Raw genomic sequence first — 17,272 nt, forward strand, 5'->3', positions numbered from 1 at the left:
AAACTTCTCTAGAATTGAGTTCTCAGCGATTAACAATATTACTTGTATAATAAGTAACAGAGAAAATAATGAAGACTCATTAAACTCTGCTTTCTATACCAGTATTTGTTTATTTTGGATTTTTTTAACCTATCCTACTGTTAACAGAAGTCCTCCAATAAATAGCAATTCTATAGGTAGGTCTCAGATGCTAACCAGGAATGTAATATTATCAGACAGAATTCTATAAATTTCTTTTACTTCCTGTTTAATAGGATATGCAAAAAAATTTCTAACAGTGACATGCACTTCCTAAAAGTACATACTGGTCACAGTGAGAAAGAAACAGGCTCTGAATTAGGGGGTGAAGAGTAAAAGGCAAGGGAAAACTGAAGTTTGAGATGATGGAAAACTTCAAACACATGTGACACATGAGATTTGTATCACACACCAGGACCCTATCAGACTACTAAAACAGAGGAAAGTCATTTCAAATAAAATGGATATTTTCTTGGCAGTGTTAAGACATAACCAGGGTAGTGTTTCCAAACTCACAAGTAATTCAGTGTGGACAGTATACAGGAAAGGACAAAGCTGGAAAGGAATCTAGAGGCCAGGGTTTGGAGGATTTTTTGTGTGGCAAGCCAAGAGGCATGCAATTAAAAGGGCTAATGTTCATATTTATTTTAAAACAGACAAGTCTTTATTTAAACGTAATCATAAATGAGAATGAAACAGGAAAACAGTCTGCCTTATTTCACTAAAGGGTTGAAAATCTGAACTCTGACCAAGTCAATTTCTTGTTACATGATCTGAAAACCTCAACTATAAGCAGAGGGGGAGAGAAGGAATGGGGACGTATCACAAAGGCTTTAAAACAAGAGAATAATGTGAGCATTTTCAAGTCTTAGTGAGGACAGAACCAAGAAGCACAGATAACATATGTCCATTTCAAGAAAAGAGTAAGAAATGAAAGTCTGTGTTAGGACAAATGGTACTCAACTTTTTAGAATATCAAAGACAAAATCCAAGTAACTACCAGGAAAAAGGGCCAATTTCATGCAAAGGAATAATATTCAAACTGACACCAGGATTTGCAGCAACAAGTTAAATCAAAATTGTAGTGTCTTAGTTAATAACCTCTTCTTTGGGACACAATACCCAACACCCACAAATTGAAGGAGGAAAGGTTTATTTTGGCTCACAGTTTATAGAGGTTTTAATCCACAGTTGGCTGGTTCTAAGACAGGGCAGCGTGGCAGAGAGGCATGGCAGACAAGAAGCAGAGAGAGACGAAGGGAGGAGGAAGAGAGCCTCAGTGTGCCATCTCCACTGGACCAGGCTTTACCTTGAAACATTACCTTTAGCTATAGGCTCATTAGTAGACTGATCCACTCAAAAGTATCACAACCTGTGATTCAATCACCTTCCAAAAGCCCCACCTGCGAGCACATGAAGTGTTGAAGAGACATTGAGACATAAACCATAACATGCCATATGTTTTAGATGCTGAGAAAAAACAACCATGAATCTAGATTTCTATAATAAAAAAACTTAATCCTAGACTAAATATGAAATACATGAGATTTCCAGCTATCTCTAGAAGGAATTCTACAAGATGTCCCGTAAGAAAAGAAAATATTAATATTAACCTGCAAAAACACTGATTTACAACAAGTTTGGGTTGGTAGGTATAATATATACTTTTATCTGTGGCATAGCTAGGAATGGTAATTGGAGAAGATTGAGACTAAAAACAAAAAGATTGAGACTACTACAGGAAATGATGCAATTGAACTTACAAATTTATGTGAAATACTGATGTGGATATGTGGACCTAAATAACTCATAATAGTGAGAGCCACATTCATTGTTTCATTCATACTCCCTGAATTTAAGTTACCTTTGTCTAGTCATTTGTACTATTTTTTTTTGGGGGGGGGGGCTACCAGGGATCGTACTTGGGACCTTGCACTTGCCAGGCAGGCAGTGGAACCACTGAGCTAAATCCCCAGCCCCTCATTTGTACTATGTTATTTTTTATCATTAAATCACAGTGGAGAAGAAAAGGAGGATATGAAAAAAGTAAATAAATATGATACTTTTCTTTCTAGGCATTTTGAAAATTTTTTTGTTAAATTCTTTTATTGGTACATTTTAGGTATACAACACAATGAAAATATTAAATATGAGAGAGCATTTATAGACTATTTGGACTATTTATAGACTATTTATAGACTAAGTGGCTTTTTTTTGTTTTGCTTTGTTTGTGTCACAATGTCTTACTATGTCACCAAGTTGCCCAGGCTGGGGCAAAACTCACAATTCTCCTGCTTCAGCCTCCCAAAGTCCTGGTGTCACAGGCAGTGCCACAACACTTGGCTTAAATAGCTGATTTTTGTCAAATGAAAATGAGATCACTTCAGTGCTTTTATATGTTTTAAACAAAAGAATATAAATGTGTGAGAAAAACTGAAGGCTTTAAGGGTTAAAGTCCTGAATAACATAAGAAAACACAGGTTAAAAAACAAGTTGGTCATGATTAAAAATTATTAGGTTTTTTTAAGTTAATAAATGCAAGATTTAGGAAAAGCAAAAAAGACTCAAATATGTTGTCTTATATACTTTCAGAGTAAAATTTCCTGAAATGGATTTACTATTTCATTTGATCTTCTTATAAATGTGACACCATTACAAGTCAATGCAAGTTAAACTGACTACTATATGCCACATAGAATTAGTTAGTACCTATAAAATCTTGGTTGTGTTTGAATTTTATCATTCCATAGTTGACCCTTGACAACTTTTCATTTAAAAACATTCATCAACTCCTTCAAGAAGAAGGATTTGTTCCCATAGACCTCCCATAATTTTCAACCTGTGACCATTACTCTCTTTTTCACTTTGCCATGCATCTAACTCTTCTTAATCATGTCCTTTCTCTGTCACACTCTCTCTTTGGATCCTTCTTGGCTCCATCAATATTTAGCCAAAAAACAAAGAGAGATAAATCACCGAAAATTAAAAACAGAAACATGTACATTTTCAATTTACTCAATTCTAATTTTCTCTCCAAAACTTCTCTAACTATAGAAACTTCTTCCCTGACTCCCTACTATCCATAGAATATTTGAAAAACTCCTCCGTTCATGGGGAGTTTTCTTGGGGTTGTCTAGCAATTCACAAGGAAGCATTTCAGCTGTCTTCCTTCACACTCTTCTAGGACTGACACTTTAATGCTTTGAATGTGCAAAATATAAAATTAAATATTTGTTTACTAACATATTAAGAAACAAAAGGACCAAAGTTGAATAAAGAAATTAATATGCAATAAACTCCAAATAGAAAGAAATACTTCCACTTTCTCATACATCTCTCTAGGCAAAAACACTTACTCTACAGACTGACAAGTACACTGTTTTAAAAACTTACATATTTATTTTGTGTTTCAAGATTCTAGGATGCTTCAGAAAAAAAAGAAAAAGAAAAACGATCAATTAACCAGCCTTTATTCTCATCTACAGAGGACAGACCATTTCCTAGTACATTATTTAGGTTCATTAACATTCATATTGTATTTTGCAAACACAAAGAATTACCATCATTGTGGTAAGGGAAAGTGCATCTAATTTTAACTATGCATTCTCCCACAAATTAGATGTTTCAGGGTCTTAAAGGTTGATTAAGTTGAGCTAGGTAACAAATGAATTGAGTAAAGGATTTTCTGTAGGTCAGGAAAAAAATCTTTATCACATATAATAATATATAAAGACATCACAAGCAAGAAATAATCAGTTTGACCAAAATCTTATAAACACTGTGTACTACAAAATGCAATGATCAAATTGAAAAACAGTATCATAAAATAGTCTCCTACCCAGCAGATACTTTTTTCTTCTTTCATTTAAAGGAGGATATTTTGAAGTTTGAATTAATAAAGACAAACTTCAACAGGGCTTCTTTCCTCTCCCCACAAACGCCCACTGAAATAAGTGATAGCAAGGATGCAAAAGGCATTGACCAAGGACAAAAAAGATAAGAAACCACAAACTTAAACATAATTTTGAAAGATGAAACAAAGTTGGAGGGATAAGGAATTAAGAAGAAAGGCAAAAACTAAAATCTGATTTTGCAGAAGAAACTAAAGACAGGTTGTCAATTTGGTCCCCCCAAAATCCTAAGAGAAAGTTCACAGTACTCCTGCAGAAGAGAAAGTTCTGCAGTAAAAACAAGAAGTCTGTAAGCTCTAGAATAAAACCTTTCCCCTAACCTGTACAGGTAAATATAAATAAGCTTTCAAGAAACCAATCCCTGGTGCTGAAAAGGTTAGGGACTGCTGTACTACAAGACAAAATGTATCTGTCCAAATTTCAATGTTGAAGCCCTAACTCCTAATGTGATATTTGGAGATGGGACCTGTCTTACTTTCCTTGTCAAATATCCAACAGCCACAACTTAAAAGAGGAGATGTTTATTTTAGCTCTGTTCAAAAGTGTTCGTCCATGTTCAGCAGTTTAAACACAGAAAAAGCTTGGTGGAATGGTCTGGGCAGAGAAAGCTGCTCAAATCACAGTCACAGTATCTAGGAAGCAGACAGAGAAAGAAGGACCTGGGGAGGGAGTTACACCCTTCCAGGTCACACCCCCAATGACCTGCCTCTGGACCAGACCCCATCTCCTAACAGCAAGTCAGCTACATTGCCACCAAGATTCAGTCACCTTCCAAAAGTCCTGCCTATAAGCCCAGGTGGCCTTTAGGGGACATTCTTGATCTAAACCATAACAATCGAGAGTTAATCCAGTTTAGAAGAAGTCATGAAGTTGATCATCTCTCATGATGGAATTAGTGCCTTTATAAAATACACCAGAAAATTTGCAACTTGCATGCATATGCCTTCTGCTTCCTCTCCCCTCTCCCTCTCTCTCTCTCTCTCTCTCCCTCTCTCTCTCTGCCACATGAGAAAAATTATTATCTGAAAGAAAGAAAACTGGTCTTAGTCATTTTGCCTTTGCTGACACACAATACTGACACCCACAACTTAAAGGAGAAGTTTATCTTAGCTCATGGTTTTTAGAGGATTCAGTCCCCAGTCAGCTCACTTCAAGGCAGAAATGGCATGTTAGAAGGTGTTAGGTGAAGGAAAGTTACTCATCCTACAGCAGTAATGAAGCAGACAGCGAAAGGAAGAGCTGGGTAAGAATACAACCTTCTAGGACATGGCCCCAATGCCCCACCTCCAATCAAGCCCCACTTCCTAAGGGCGCATTCAATTACAGGATTCATCAATATATGAATCCACTCAAGTAAAGTGTCCCCATGACACAATCACCTTTCACACACATGAGAATGCAGGGGATGGGAGCACATTTTAGATCTAAATTATAACAGAAGACAATCATGCCATCATCTAGGACATCTAGCTTCCCAAACAGTGAAAATATAAATTTCTGTTATTTAGGCCACCCATTCTAACTATGGTATTTTGTTATGGCAGTCTGAGGTAAGGAAATGTTTTTGGAAATGTTTCAGTTTTTAAATCTATGTTCTTGTCTGGATTTTACTGATTGGTAAGGAAAAGTTCAAGTACACAAACATCTAAAAAACAAAAAGAAGGCAATTCTGTCATTGCTAGTCATTTGGGTATTAACTGGAATGAGAAAAGAAGTGAAAATAGGAATAAGAAAAAGACCTTTTCACAATTTGCCTCCACTTAACCTTTCTAATTTACCTGACTTGACCTCTGAAAAATGAGCTACATTTTGCTAGTTAAGACAAACCTAGTTTTCACCCAGCTCTCTGCTGGGGATAAGGGGGGGATGTGGACTATCTTTCCCAAAACTCCAGTTTCTCATTGAGTTTTCCCCAAAAAGTGGTCAGAGAAAGGAGAAGAATATGAAAACAAAGTATTTTGTTTCTTTTATTCCTCTGGCTCTTTTGTTGCAAGGTTACCATGAATTATCTGAGATTCTCAATCAAAGCTCAGTGCTCCTCTCAAGATGGCCCACTCTCTCCCTCTGGGCTTCTAATTATCGATCCCTTGCTTCCTGTGGCTTAGTCAGGGTTAAAATTTGAATGCCTTCCAACTCTATCCTCCTTTGAACTCTCAGGGTTTCTCCTGTATGTTCAACTGTGAAAATAATACCTATTCAATCTGTCCTATTTCGAGCATGCCATTTGCTTCCTGTTGGGACCTTGATCAATATACACTTTTAATCAAGCAGCACTTTCAGGTTAGAATACCTTTCTTCACTCTATTTCTCTGGTCAACTTCTAAACATATTACTGAGCATGACTAAATGTCAAACACCTCTAAATGTCTCTGTTACCTTGAAAAAATTAAAAAACTAAATTACTCACCCTTTTTATTCCAATAGCACTTTATGTTTAAAATACACACACACACACATATCACAATCCAATACAAGCATCACAGATCAAAAACAATGCCTGACACAAAGAAGACTTTTTTTTGGTAAGGGGGATCAAACTCGGGATCTTGCGCTTATAAGGCAGGCAGCACCACTGAGCTAAATCCCTGACCTACAAAGAAGATTCTTAATCACTGCAATAAATTGCTATGAAACAACTTGAGAAAAGTGGTTTTTTTTAAATATAATGTTATTATAGGTATATATTTTTATTCATAAAAAATGAATAAAAGTCTTTAAGTAAATTAGTTGGCTATATATTCAAAATAAAACATGTTAAAGGCATGAATGTCTAACTGTCCTCCAGGAAAGTAGTGTCCTTTCCTATATTGTTACAGCCTTGTATGCTCAATTCTATTTTATTATGTTATTTTTAATAATTTGCTTAGAAAACTCATTTAATTAAAATGGAGAAGTTTACATGACCATACGAACAATTAAATATTTTTTTCAGTATTCAATTGAAAATATCAGGTATTTTGCAGGGCAAAGAGTTATTTTTCAATGGTAGATAATGGTTCATTTTTATTAACAGTTACTAGATAATTCATAAGGACATATCCTCAAATGAGTTATAAAGGTCAGTCCCTTGTAGACTGAAATAAATTCTCAAGTTCCATTTGAAACAAGATTTTTTAATTACCACAACTGACAACCTATAGACAACTTCAGAATTAAACTCCAAAACCTTCAACTTAGTTGATTTTTATAGCAAATTTAATCACTCCACCAAAGAAAATTTGATAATCACTTTCCATAAACAAAAAACTAATTATTTATCATTGTATTAATACATACTAGCATCTAAATGTTTCCCTAACATTTTAAATGTCTACAGAGTCTGAATAGTATTTGTGACCTAAATTTCCAGTTTATCATCTCCACTGAAATTTTTAGAAAACAATAATGAAGAAACAACCCAAAACAATTTACCTGATGTTGATTCAATGTTTCTTTACTATTATACATTGACTTTTAAAGACCAGGTGACAATGTAAAATCATTAGATAATTTCATTAAGACAAACTTGAAAAGAAACCATAATATAGTACATAGCATGGTTTAAAGAGAAAAAATTATAAAAGATTTCAGTCAGACTGGAGAAGCATAGGTCTAACATAAATCCAAATATATATAAATTATCATTTATTCCTGGTAGAGCTTAAGTATTCTTTACCCGAATTCCATAGGTTCTTAAACATTTAAGATTTTGGAATATTTGCATATAAATAATTAAGTATCTTGGGCAGGGATTAAAATCTATATACTATAAAGTTTTTTTCACATTTCATAAACAAACATCCGGAAAATAATATATACAATATTTTAAATAATTTGTGAATGAAACAAATTCATGGTGCTGAATTTTCCACTTGGGCCATCATGTCATCCTTTGAAAAGTTTCATATTTTAGAGTACTATGAATTTCATATTTTTGGATTAGAGCTGTCCAATATGAATGCAATTACCACTTGTAGAGAAACAACAGTGAAATTAATTTATACAACATTTACTTTAAAAGTAAACTGTGTCAGAACTCATGAAATTTTCTAATTGGAAAAGGCAGAAAAAATTCTCCAACATTTTTAAATACTAAATTCAGTTATTAAAATAATAAAACATTAATAAAAAAAGAATTGTCTTGCCTCACAATTTATATATAATCAGGACTTATAGAAGAATCAAGCTATTTGATAGGTTCCTACAAAAGAGGGCTAAAAAAAAATGGCTTTAACATTCAATAAATACTTCCTGAATGTATTTTCTGTGAGGCTTCATTCTTTGAATTGAGACTACACAGTAACAGCAAACAAAAAAGCAAAGGCCTTGCTCTTGTGCAGCTTGGAAAAGGGCTTATTTATATTAAATTTAAATCCCTTTTATTGTACATACTGTAGTTACTTTCTCTCTAATTTACTACAGATTAAAAGAACTTTGGCTGCCACTCCATGTTAAAATGTCTCCTTATTCCATACACTGTGTTTTTCTGGTAACTATATTATGTGTAGCAATTTTTAATAATTTTATTATTTTGCTGTTTGCAAAAAAATTTAAACCTGAAAAACACACTTACTATTATCCATCTGTATTTTAAATATGCTTTAAGTAATCAGGTTAATACTGATATGTAACAAATACTCATAAAAGTAATTTAGTCACAGGAGGCATCATAATTGACTGAGGAAGGAAAAGAGATATAGGGCCACAAAATATTATATATAAGTATATGTACACAGGATCAAATGAAGTAAAGGTGAAGGCATTAGAGTGCTTCTTATATAACCAGGGGTCTTAAATCTGTAATTCAGACTTTGGAACCAATGGGCCAAGCATCACTCGCTAAGAGAGGCCAGGTGTGTTTTCCCCACAGATCATGAGTGCTGAGCCATATGGTCAGCCAGAGGAGGAAAAGTGTGGAGAGTGCTCAGCCTACCTGCAACACTCAGGTCCTGAGCCCACCCAGGGGGCCTTAGCACAGGAGATGATCACTGAGAAAGATCATCAAATTCAGAGGACAGAAGAGGAAAGAAACAGAAAATTCATGTCCCCCAAATGCAGAGAGGCACCTAACACAGCATCTCTTCTCACAGTTGATGTGGTTCACTGTAACATCAGTTTTCTCAAGACTCTCTTCACAGATAAAAATCCTTTCTACAGCTGATGATTCAAAGATAGGTTTCATTTTGTATTAAACTTTCTATTTTCCAGGGTCAAATTTTGGGATTCCTTTTTATATATCATTTCTTATAAAAAGCTTCTAAACATCTGATGATACAATAAAGTTTGGTACCTTACAGTTAAACACTTCTAATGTAAAGCATTCCAATTCTCTAATGCACACTATTAATATCTTTCTATTTAAACATTTTTACTGTTTCCCCCATTATTATCTTACTTTAGTTGGACTATGATATTTTAAGTTAAACTTCACAACACGATAAAAACAAAATGATAAGTTCAATAAAAATAAAAGGGGGAAAAATACCTTTAATTTGGATCCATGTGGTACGATTACAAATTTATTCTGTTTTGGAGGGATATACAGCTCCCATTTTCCATAATCCAGTTTTTTATAAGGGTATGAAAATGGGTTCCAGCCACCTAAAAAGGAAAAGAAGATCAGTTAACCATAGCTTGGCAGGACTAATATTTAATACGTTCCAAGTAAAGCACAATATGTTGCTTACGTGTACAAAATCAAACTGCCTTACAATATTGTTTTCTAACTTCATAATCAAAAGATCTTACTAGGTATTTAAAAAAAGCAACCTTTCCTAAACATAAGAAATGTAACTGGGGCTTCGGATGTAGCTCAATGGTAGTGACTGCTTGGCATGCACTCAGCCCTTTGGATCTTCAGCACTGCAAAAAGAAAAATATCCTAAAATTAAATTAATATTATAACATTTTTAATTGTCATTTTGATTAATATAGCTACCAATAAATAGAATGTAAAAGAAAGTAATAATTTTTTTAAAAAACTACCATCAGGCCGAGGATTTAGCTCAGTGGTTCCGCTGCCTGCCTCGCAAGCGCAAGGTCCCAAGTTCGATCCCCGGTACCAAAACAAAAAACAAAACACCATTAACAAAAAGATGATATGAACAAAAATAGTTATAAGACACATAGCATGGAAGAAAAAATGATGAACAATAATGAAAATCATATAATATGTACCTAATTCATAAGAATGTAACAGAGCTCAATTAAAACCTTAAATGCCTCCACTAAAGAAGGAAGAAAGTTACATTAACTATATGAGGTAAAGGAAATCTATATTGCAAACCTAGGAAGAAAGCCAAAATGAACAATAGTAAATTGATATACACATGGAAAAAACATGTAATAGAAGTGATATGAAAAATCAGTGAATAAAAGATATATTATTTAATAAGTATCCCGGAAATTTAGTTATCCTTATTTTTAAAATGAAATGGATCTATAATGATGTATTAAAAATCATTCAAATATAGATTAATGCTTAAATATGGCATATAAAGCTTTAACATGCTTAGAACAAAATACAGACAAATATATTTACAATTTGGGGATTTGAAAAGAATTTTTTAAGCTGAGTGTGGCAGTGCACACCTGCAATCCCAGGACTTGGAAAGGCTGAAGCAGAAGGATTGGAAGTTACAGTGAATCCTGGGAACTTTAGCAGAAGGTGTAGCAAAATTTGAAAGTCTTGGGTTCAATCTCCAGAATGAAAAAAAAAAGAATTTTTAAAAATAATATACCAAAAATTTCTATAAAACTTAGAAAGGACTGATCAATTTGACTACTAAAACTATAAAATTATCTTTAGAGATAGAACAATAACAAAAAAAATCTACAAAACAGGTGAATATATTGTAAGAAAAAATAGCATACAAAATATATGAAGAACATTCTAAGTCAATGAACATAAAGAAGCCAATAGAAACTAGGCAAAGAATATACTCAGAGGATGACACCTGAATAGCCAATAAACACATGTAATGATATTCAAGCTCACTTAAAATCATGGAATCACAAATTCAAACAAAAATCAGATGTCATTTTCCACTCATTGCACAGGCAAAAATTAAAAATTTCAAAATATTAAGTAGTCAGGAAGGATACAAAACAACAAGGCTGCTGAGGGTATAAATTATTTTAAAATTTCAGCATTATATACCAAAGTTGAAGTTCCATTAACCCTAGAGTCTAATGATCTTATTCTCACAGTTAATCCTGGAGAAATTATCATAAATGTGCCTTAGAAAGCAGTCAGAAGTGTTCACTGAAGAATTGTTTGCAGTGTGCAAAAGTGGTAGACAATCAAAATTTTATTAGTCATAAAATGAGTATGTAATTACATTGTGTTAACAGTGGAATGCTATACAACAGTACAAAAAGAATGGATTAGAGTGAATATATATATATATATATATATCCAAAACATAAAAGATAGTTTTAAAGGAGTACAGAGGAATATCAGTTATATCAAGGTCATACAATAGGCAAAAAGTAACACTTATAAAGAGACATGTATGTAATAAAAATACTAAAACCGAAATATCAAACAATAGTGATTCACTATGCGCAAAAAAAAGAGAATACATGAAGCTTCAGTAATATCAATAATATTTTCTGCACAGTGGGTGGTATACACACAGATGCTCATTACATTATTCCCTATTTGCTTATGCTTAAAGTACTTCATTGTATAAAAAAAATTAAGCAGTCTGCCATATACACTGTGTTGCTGACTGATATTAAATTTTCAGCCAAGGCAATGTAAAAGCATACAGAAACTCAGCCAGTTTTTCTCCTTTCCAACTGTCTTTCATCCCATGAGCTCAGAAGATCTTCACTCTTAGCCAATCTAAACAATACAGGTAACCCAGGAGCAAGAAATGATATTGAAATAAAAATATTTCTGAAAGTTTCTCAGTTCTCCATCTGAAGATAACCTGAAAATTTCTGAAGGCAATTTACATTGAGGGGCAGGCCAACAAAATCAGTGTTGTTATATACCCTTTCACTAAAAATTTCAGATATGTAAGGGGTGACAACCTTTACTAAAACAAAGTTTAATCCACAGTTCAAGGGGAAAAAAGTTTGGAATCTAAATATCTGGGTATACTGTAACAAAATATACATTTACTGAATTTCTGTTCATGAAAAACACTTCAGAAAATTTATAAACTTAAGACACGCAGCAGATCATTTTCTGCTTAGGTCAAAAACTAAAGTGTACAGTCACTAGTTCATTTATTCATTAACTATGTAATTTATGTTTATTGTAGATCCTACTCAATGGTAAACTGAAACTAGTATTCAAAATGAGTCATATTTCACCAAGAAAAGACCAAATTAATAGTAAATTAAAATAAAATAATAAAATTATGGAGTATCCGTGAAAAATTCAACTATAAATAAGACTGTCATTTAAAGGAGAAACTTTAATGATATGTGAAGTCTATATGTGCAGATCTACTGAAAGGAGCTACTCACAACTGTGAAAATATTTTTGAGAATTAGCTGCAATAGTTCCTAGTTTGCCATCACTTGAGTTGTAAGATCTATTTTTTAAAAGTATTACTATTTGAATAAAAATACTTTCTTAATATATCATTTATTCTTTTGTAATTATTTCAATGATCTACAACTGTGAGGATATACATAGTTTATTTGCAATTCTACATTTTGGAAAAAAAATCTACTTTTTGTCAAGTCAATTATTTCATTTTGCTTAACACCCTGATCTGCAGGGAAACTCAGATGTTGACCATCACTGCAGGTACATTTCTCTTGCCCAGACCAACCTTCAAAGCAAGACTTAGAACATCTTCACATGTGCCCTGAAAGAAAAACACTACACCAACAACCACAGGCAATGTAAGACATGCCAAAGATTTCATATGGGCAAGTAGAAGTTATGCAAGCATATACATATAAAACTACTTAAGCTTTCTGCATAAATCTACATAAATATCTCCTCAGCATCACCATCACGACAATCTTCAATTTCCTGGACTGTTTCTCCAATCATTCATCAGCCCTGAAGTCTCCTTTTTCTTTCCTTTACTAAATAGTGTTTCTTCATAGGCAACAACTGAGATACCCACTTCTACCACAATGTAGGCATATGAAATATTCTTTTTTAATAAATCCAGTTTCTCCCTAATATGGATTTCTCAGAGTATCTTTTAATGTGAGATTTTCTATATTAGGTATACATATCTCAAATTGTTTGCCCAGAAATAATCCTGGTGTGGTGGTACATGGCTTTAATCCCAGCCAGCAATCTGGGAGACTGAGGCAGGAGTATCACAGGGTGGAGCCCAGTCAGGCGACTTAATGACTTAACCAAACCCTGTCACAAAATTTAAAAAAAAAAAAAAATTAAACGAGGATGGGGGAATTGCTGGGGATGTAGCTCAGTGCAAATTCCCTAGACTCAAACCAAAGTATTATTTTAAAAACGGTGGTGGCCGAGAAACAAAATAATCAAAAATCACTGGATTTGGATCATTTGGATCGGCTCTCATAAAATTAACATGAAATGTTTAGTTTAAAAAGAGGATCTGGGGCTACAGCTCAGTGATAGAGCACTTGACTAGCATGTATAAGACACTGGGTTCAAGCCCAAGCACTCAAAAAAGATAGAAGGAAGAAGAGGGGGAGGAAAAACTGACATTAAAATATATTTAGATATGATTATAAGAAATAATTATGAAGAATATAACTAAAAATAAATATACAAAATTAAACATTAAATGATAGAAAATACTGAATAACACTGATTTTGTTTTTAAATAAAAATTAATTTAGAAAACCACAAAAGGCAAATAATAAAGGTTGACAGACACACTTTAGAGGAATGTACATTTATGAAATATAATTGAATACAAAATAAAATAATAAGAATAGTAAACAATTCTAAGACATACCAGAGTATATCTAAACAGCATACTTTTAAACCAGATTGTCCAAACTTTTTTCATTTCAATCCTGTGTGACTTACATCCAGAGTATATAAAATACAATTAATCCAACTAAGTACTTAACCCAAATTGTATTGATATATGGGACTGAGGATACAACTAAACTTAACTCCTCATCATATATGACAATCACTTGCTGCTTTACCAAGTACATAGCTACACACAAAGGCTTTCTATTTAAATGGTTCTCACAGTTTAACTCATACCACAATCACTTGGGCTTGGTAAATCTGGATCTCATACCCAAAGATTTAAAATCTAAGGAGGACCCCAACTGGCTGAAATTCTAATGCACACTCCAGTATTGTTGAGACTGCTGGCCTCCAGACTACACTTTAGAAAACAACTGCCCATGTTGTTCATGTTGGTTCATGTTGTATGGAGGTGTTCTCCATTTAGAGGTTTGTCAATGACTTTCCAGGACAAACTGAACTTAAAAAATACAAAATAATATCCTAAATTAACAAGTCAAAGAAATTCTGAAATAGAAAATATCATTAATTATCTTTTAAAATAATTGTTATATGCAATTTCAGATTTAGGTTTAATTAAGGGTGTAAAGCCCAGAATATGACCAGGGAAATACAGAATACAGAACAGATCTGAGAGATTAAGAAATTTAAATGTATGAATATGGCACACACCCTACCGAAGTCCCGAGACAAGCAGAAGGTGCCGAATCAGCCCGCGCCCCAGCAACAATCCACTGGACACCCCACCCCCTGCTCCTCTGTACAGCTACCTGGTTCCACACTACAAAGACAAAGAGGACACCAGACCACCAGACCACGGAACTGAGTCCCGCTGCTCCCAGCCCAGAGGTAGGGGCTTCTGAGCCGCCGACCCACTGCACCTGGTCCAGAGGAAGGGGCTTCCCTGCTACGATCCCTCCCGCTGCTCCCAGCCCAGAGGAAAGGGCTTTTGGGCCACCTTCTGTCCCGCTGCTCCTGTCCCAGAGGAAGAGGCTTCTGGGCCACCACCCCTCCTGCTGCTGCCAGCCCAGAGGAAAGGGCTTCTGGGCCACCTTCTGCCCCGCCACTCCTGGCCCAGAGGAAGGGTTTTCCAGGCCACCATCCCTGTCACAGCTCCCAGCCCAGAGGTAGGGGCTTCTGAGCCACCATCCCACTGCGCCTGGAGCAGAGGAAGGGGCTTCCCGGCCACCATCCCTCCCACTGTTCCCAGCCCACAGGAAAGGGCTTTTGGGCCACTATTCCTACCGCTGCTCCTGGCCCCTGTCCCACATCTCCCAGCTCAGAGGAGGTAATACGTGCAGGCGCCAACAACACCCCCCCCCCAGTTAAAAGGAGACAACACATAAATAAGTCTCAAAACCAGACTCCCAGATCACCTACAGCAACTCCAAAGGGAAATGAGATGGAACACTCTGATACTCAACCACCTGGACCCACTGAACTGGCAACAAAAGGGGATCTGGAAAAAATGAAATCAGAAATAATTACTCACATAACAGGAAAAATTGTGCCCCTAGTGCAAGACATGATTAATAAATCTAGAGAGGAGCTCAGGAACATGATGGAATCTCAACACAGGAAACAAATGGAATCCATACAACAGATGCAAATAGATTTCCAGGACATGAAAAACTCCAATGAAAGTCTACACAGCACAATGAGCCAATGTGAGGACACAATTTCAGATATAGAAGATAAGATTGCAATTAGTGACCAGGAAAAAAAAAATTGCTTTAAAATTATAAAGGAACATGAGAAATCAATCCTGCAGCTGCTAGACGATGCAAAGAAGAATAACATAAGACTGATTGGCATCAATGAAGAAACAGGAAAGACTGCAGATGACATAAAAGATCTCTTCACAGAAATAATGGCAGAAAACTTCCCAAGCAGGGGAAAAGAGCTTGACATACAGATAAGTGAGGCATATAGGACTCTAAATAGCCTTGATCAAAACAAACTACAGATAGACATATAATTATTAAGATTCCAGAAACTCAACAGAAGAACAAAGTTCTACAAGCAGTTAGAGAAAAGAAACAAATCACATACAAAGGAAAGCCCATCAGAATCACAGCAGACTTCTCAACACAAACCATCAAGACAAGAAGAGCTTGGAGTGACATATTCCAAGACCTAAAAGAAAACAGCCTCCAAACCAGATTGATGTACCCTGCAAAACTATCTTTCAAAATTAATGGAGAAATAAGATACTTTCATGACAAAGAGCACCTTAAGAACTTGGTGAATACCAAACCAGCACTCCAAAGAATTTTACACAATAGCCTAGGAACAGACATTGAGGATCACCACCCCAGGAAGCAAAGCAGAATGAATCCATCTGGAATGAGAAGAAATTAAATGTAAAGGGGGAGAACACAATAAAAAGAAAAAGTCATGGCAATGACAAGTCAATACATTTCAGTTATAAAAATCAATGTTAATGGTCTCAACTCACCAATCAAAAGAAACAGATTGGCAGAATGGGTCCAGAAGCAAAATCCAACAATATGCTGCATACAAGAAACAAACGTAATTCAAAAGGAAACTCAGAGACTCAAAGTTAAAGGGTGGAAAACAATACTCCATGTGACAGGAACTCCCCAAAGAGCAGGAGTAGCTATCCTCTTTGCAGATCAAGTAGATTTCAAACCAACACTGATTAAGGGAGATGAAGAAGGACACTACATCCTTGTAAAGGGAAGAATCCAAGAAGAACAGATGACAATCATGAATATCTATGCACCAAACACTAGTGTGCCCAACTATATAAAACAAATACTAACGGACATGAAAAGTCATATATGCCTTAATACAATTGTAGTGGGGGACCTCAACACCCCACTGTCACAAATAGATAGATCAACTAGACTAAAAATAAGTAATGAAATACTAGAACTCAATCGAACTCTTGAACAAATGAACTTAACAGATGTTTACAGAGTCTTCCACCCCACAAAATCAGAATACACATTCTTCTCAGCTGCACATGGGTCATTCTCCAAAATAGACCACGTACTCACACACAGAACATGTTTAAGTAAGTGCAAAGGAACTGAAGTTATCCCCTGTATATTATCAGACCATAGTGCAATGAAATTGGAGATCCATAGCAAAAGAAGCTCAAAAAATTTCATAAACACGTGGAAATTGAACAACACATTTCTGAATAACCAATAGGTGACAGAGGAAATTAAAGAAGAAATCAGACAGTTCCTGCAATTAAATGACAATGACAATACAACATATCGGAATCTACGGGACACAATGAAAGCAGTCTTACAAGGGAAATTCACAGCAGTGAATATGCATATTAGGAAAACAGAGCAAGCCCAATTAAACAACCTGATGCTGAACCTCAAGCTTCTAGAAAAAGAAGAACAGGACAACTCTAAAGCTCATACAAGGGAGGAAATTA

General features: G+C 35.0%; 1 protein-coding gene across 2 annotated transcripts in view; it reads right to left on the bottom strand.

Annotated features, from left to right (window-relative positions):
• Gbe1 (1,4-alpha-glucan branching enzyme 1) overlaps positions 1–17,272 on the bottom strand; it is a 284,824-nt gene that overhangs the window by 189,796 nt on the left and 77,756 nt on the right. For both annotated transcript variants that reach the window (XM_087213932.1, XM_087213936.1), the window contains one exon: positions 9,394–9,509. In XM_087213932.1, coding sequence (XP_087070058.1) covers positions 9,394–9,509 — 116 coding nt within the window. The remainder of the gene's footprint in view (positions 1–9,393; positions 9,510–17,272) is intronic.

Source organism: Heterocephalus glaber, unplaced genomic scaffold, assembly GCF_053883595.1.
Source record: "Heterocephalus glaber isolate CG9 unplaced genomic scaffold, H.glaber_assembly_v1.0 deba00000122, whole genome shotgun sequence".
Taxonomy (NCBI): Eukaryota; Metazoa; Chordata; class Mammalia; order Rodentia; family Bathyergidae; genus Heterocephalus; species Heterocephalus glaber.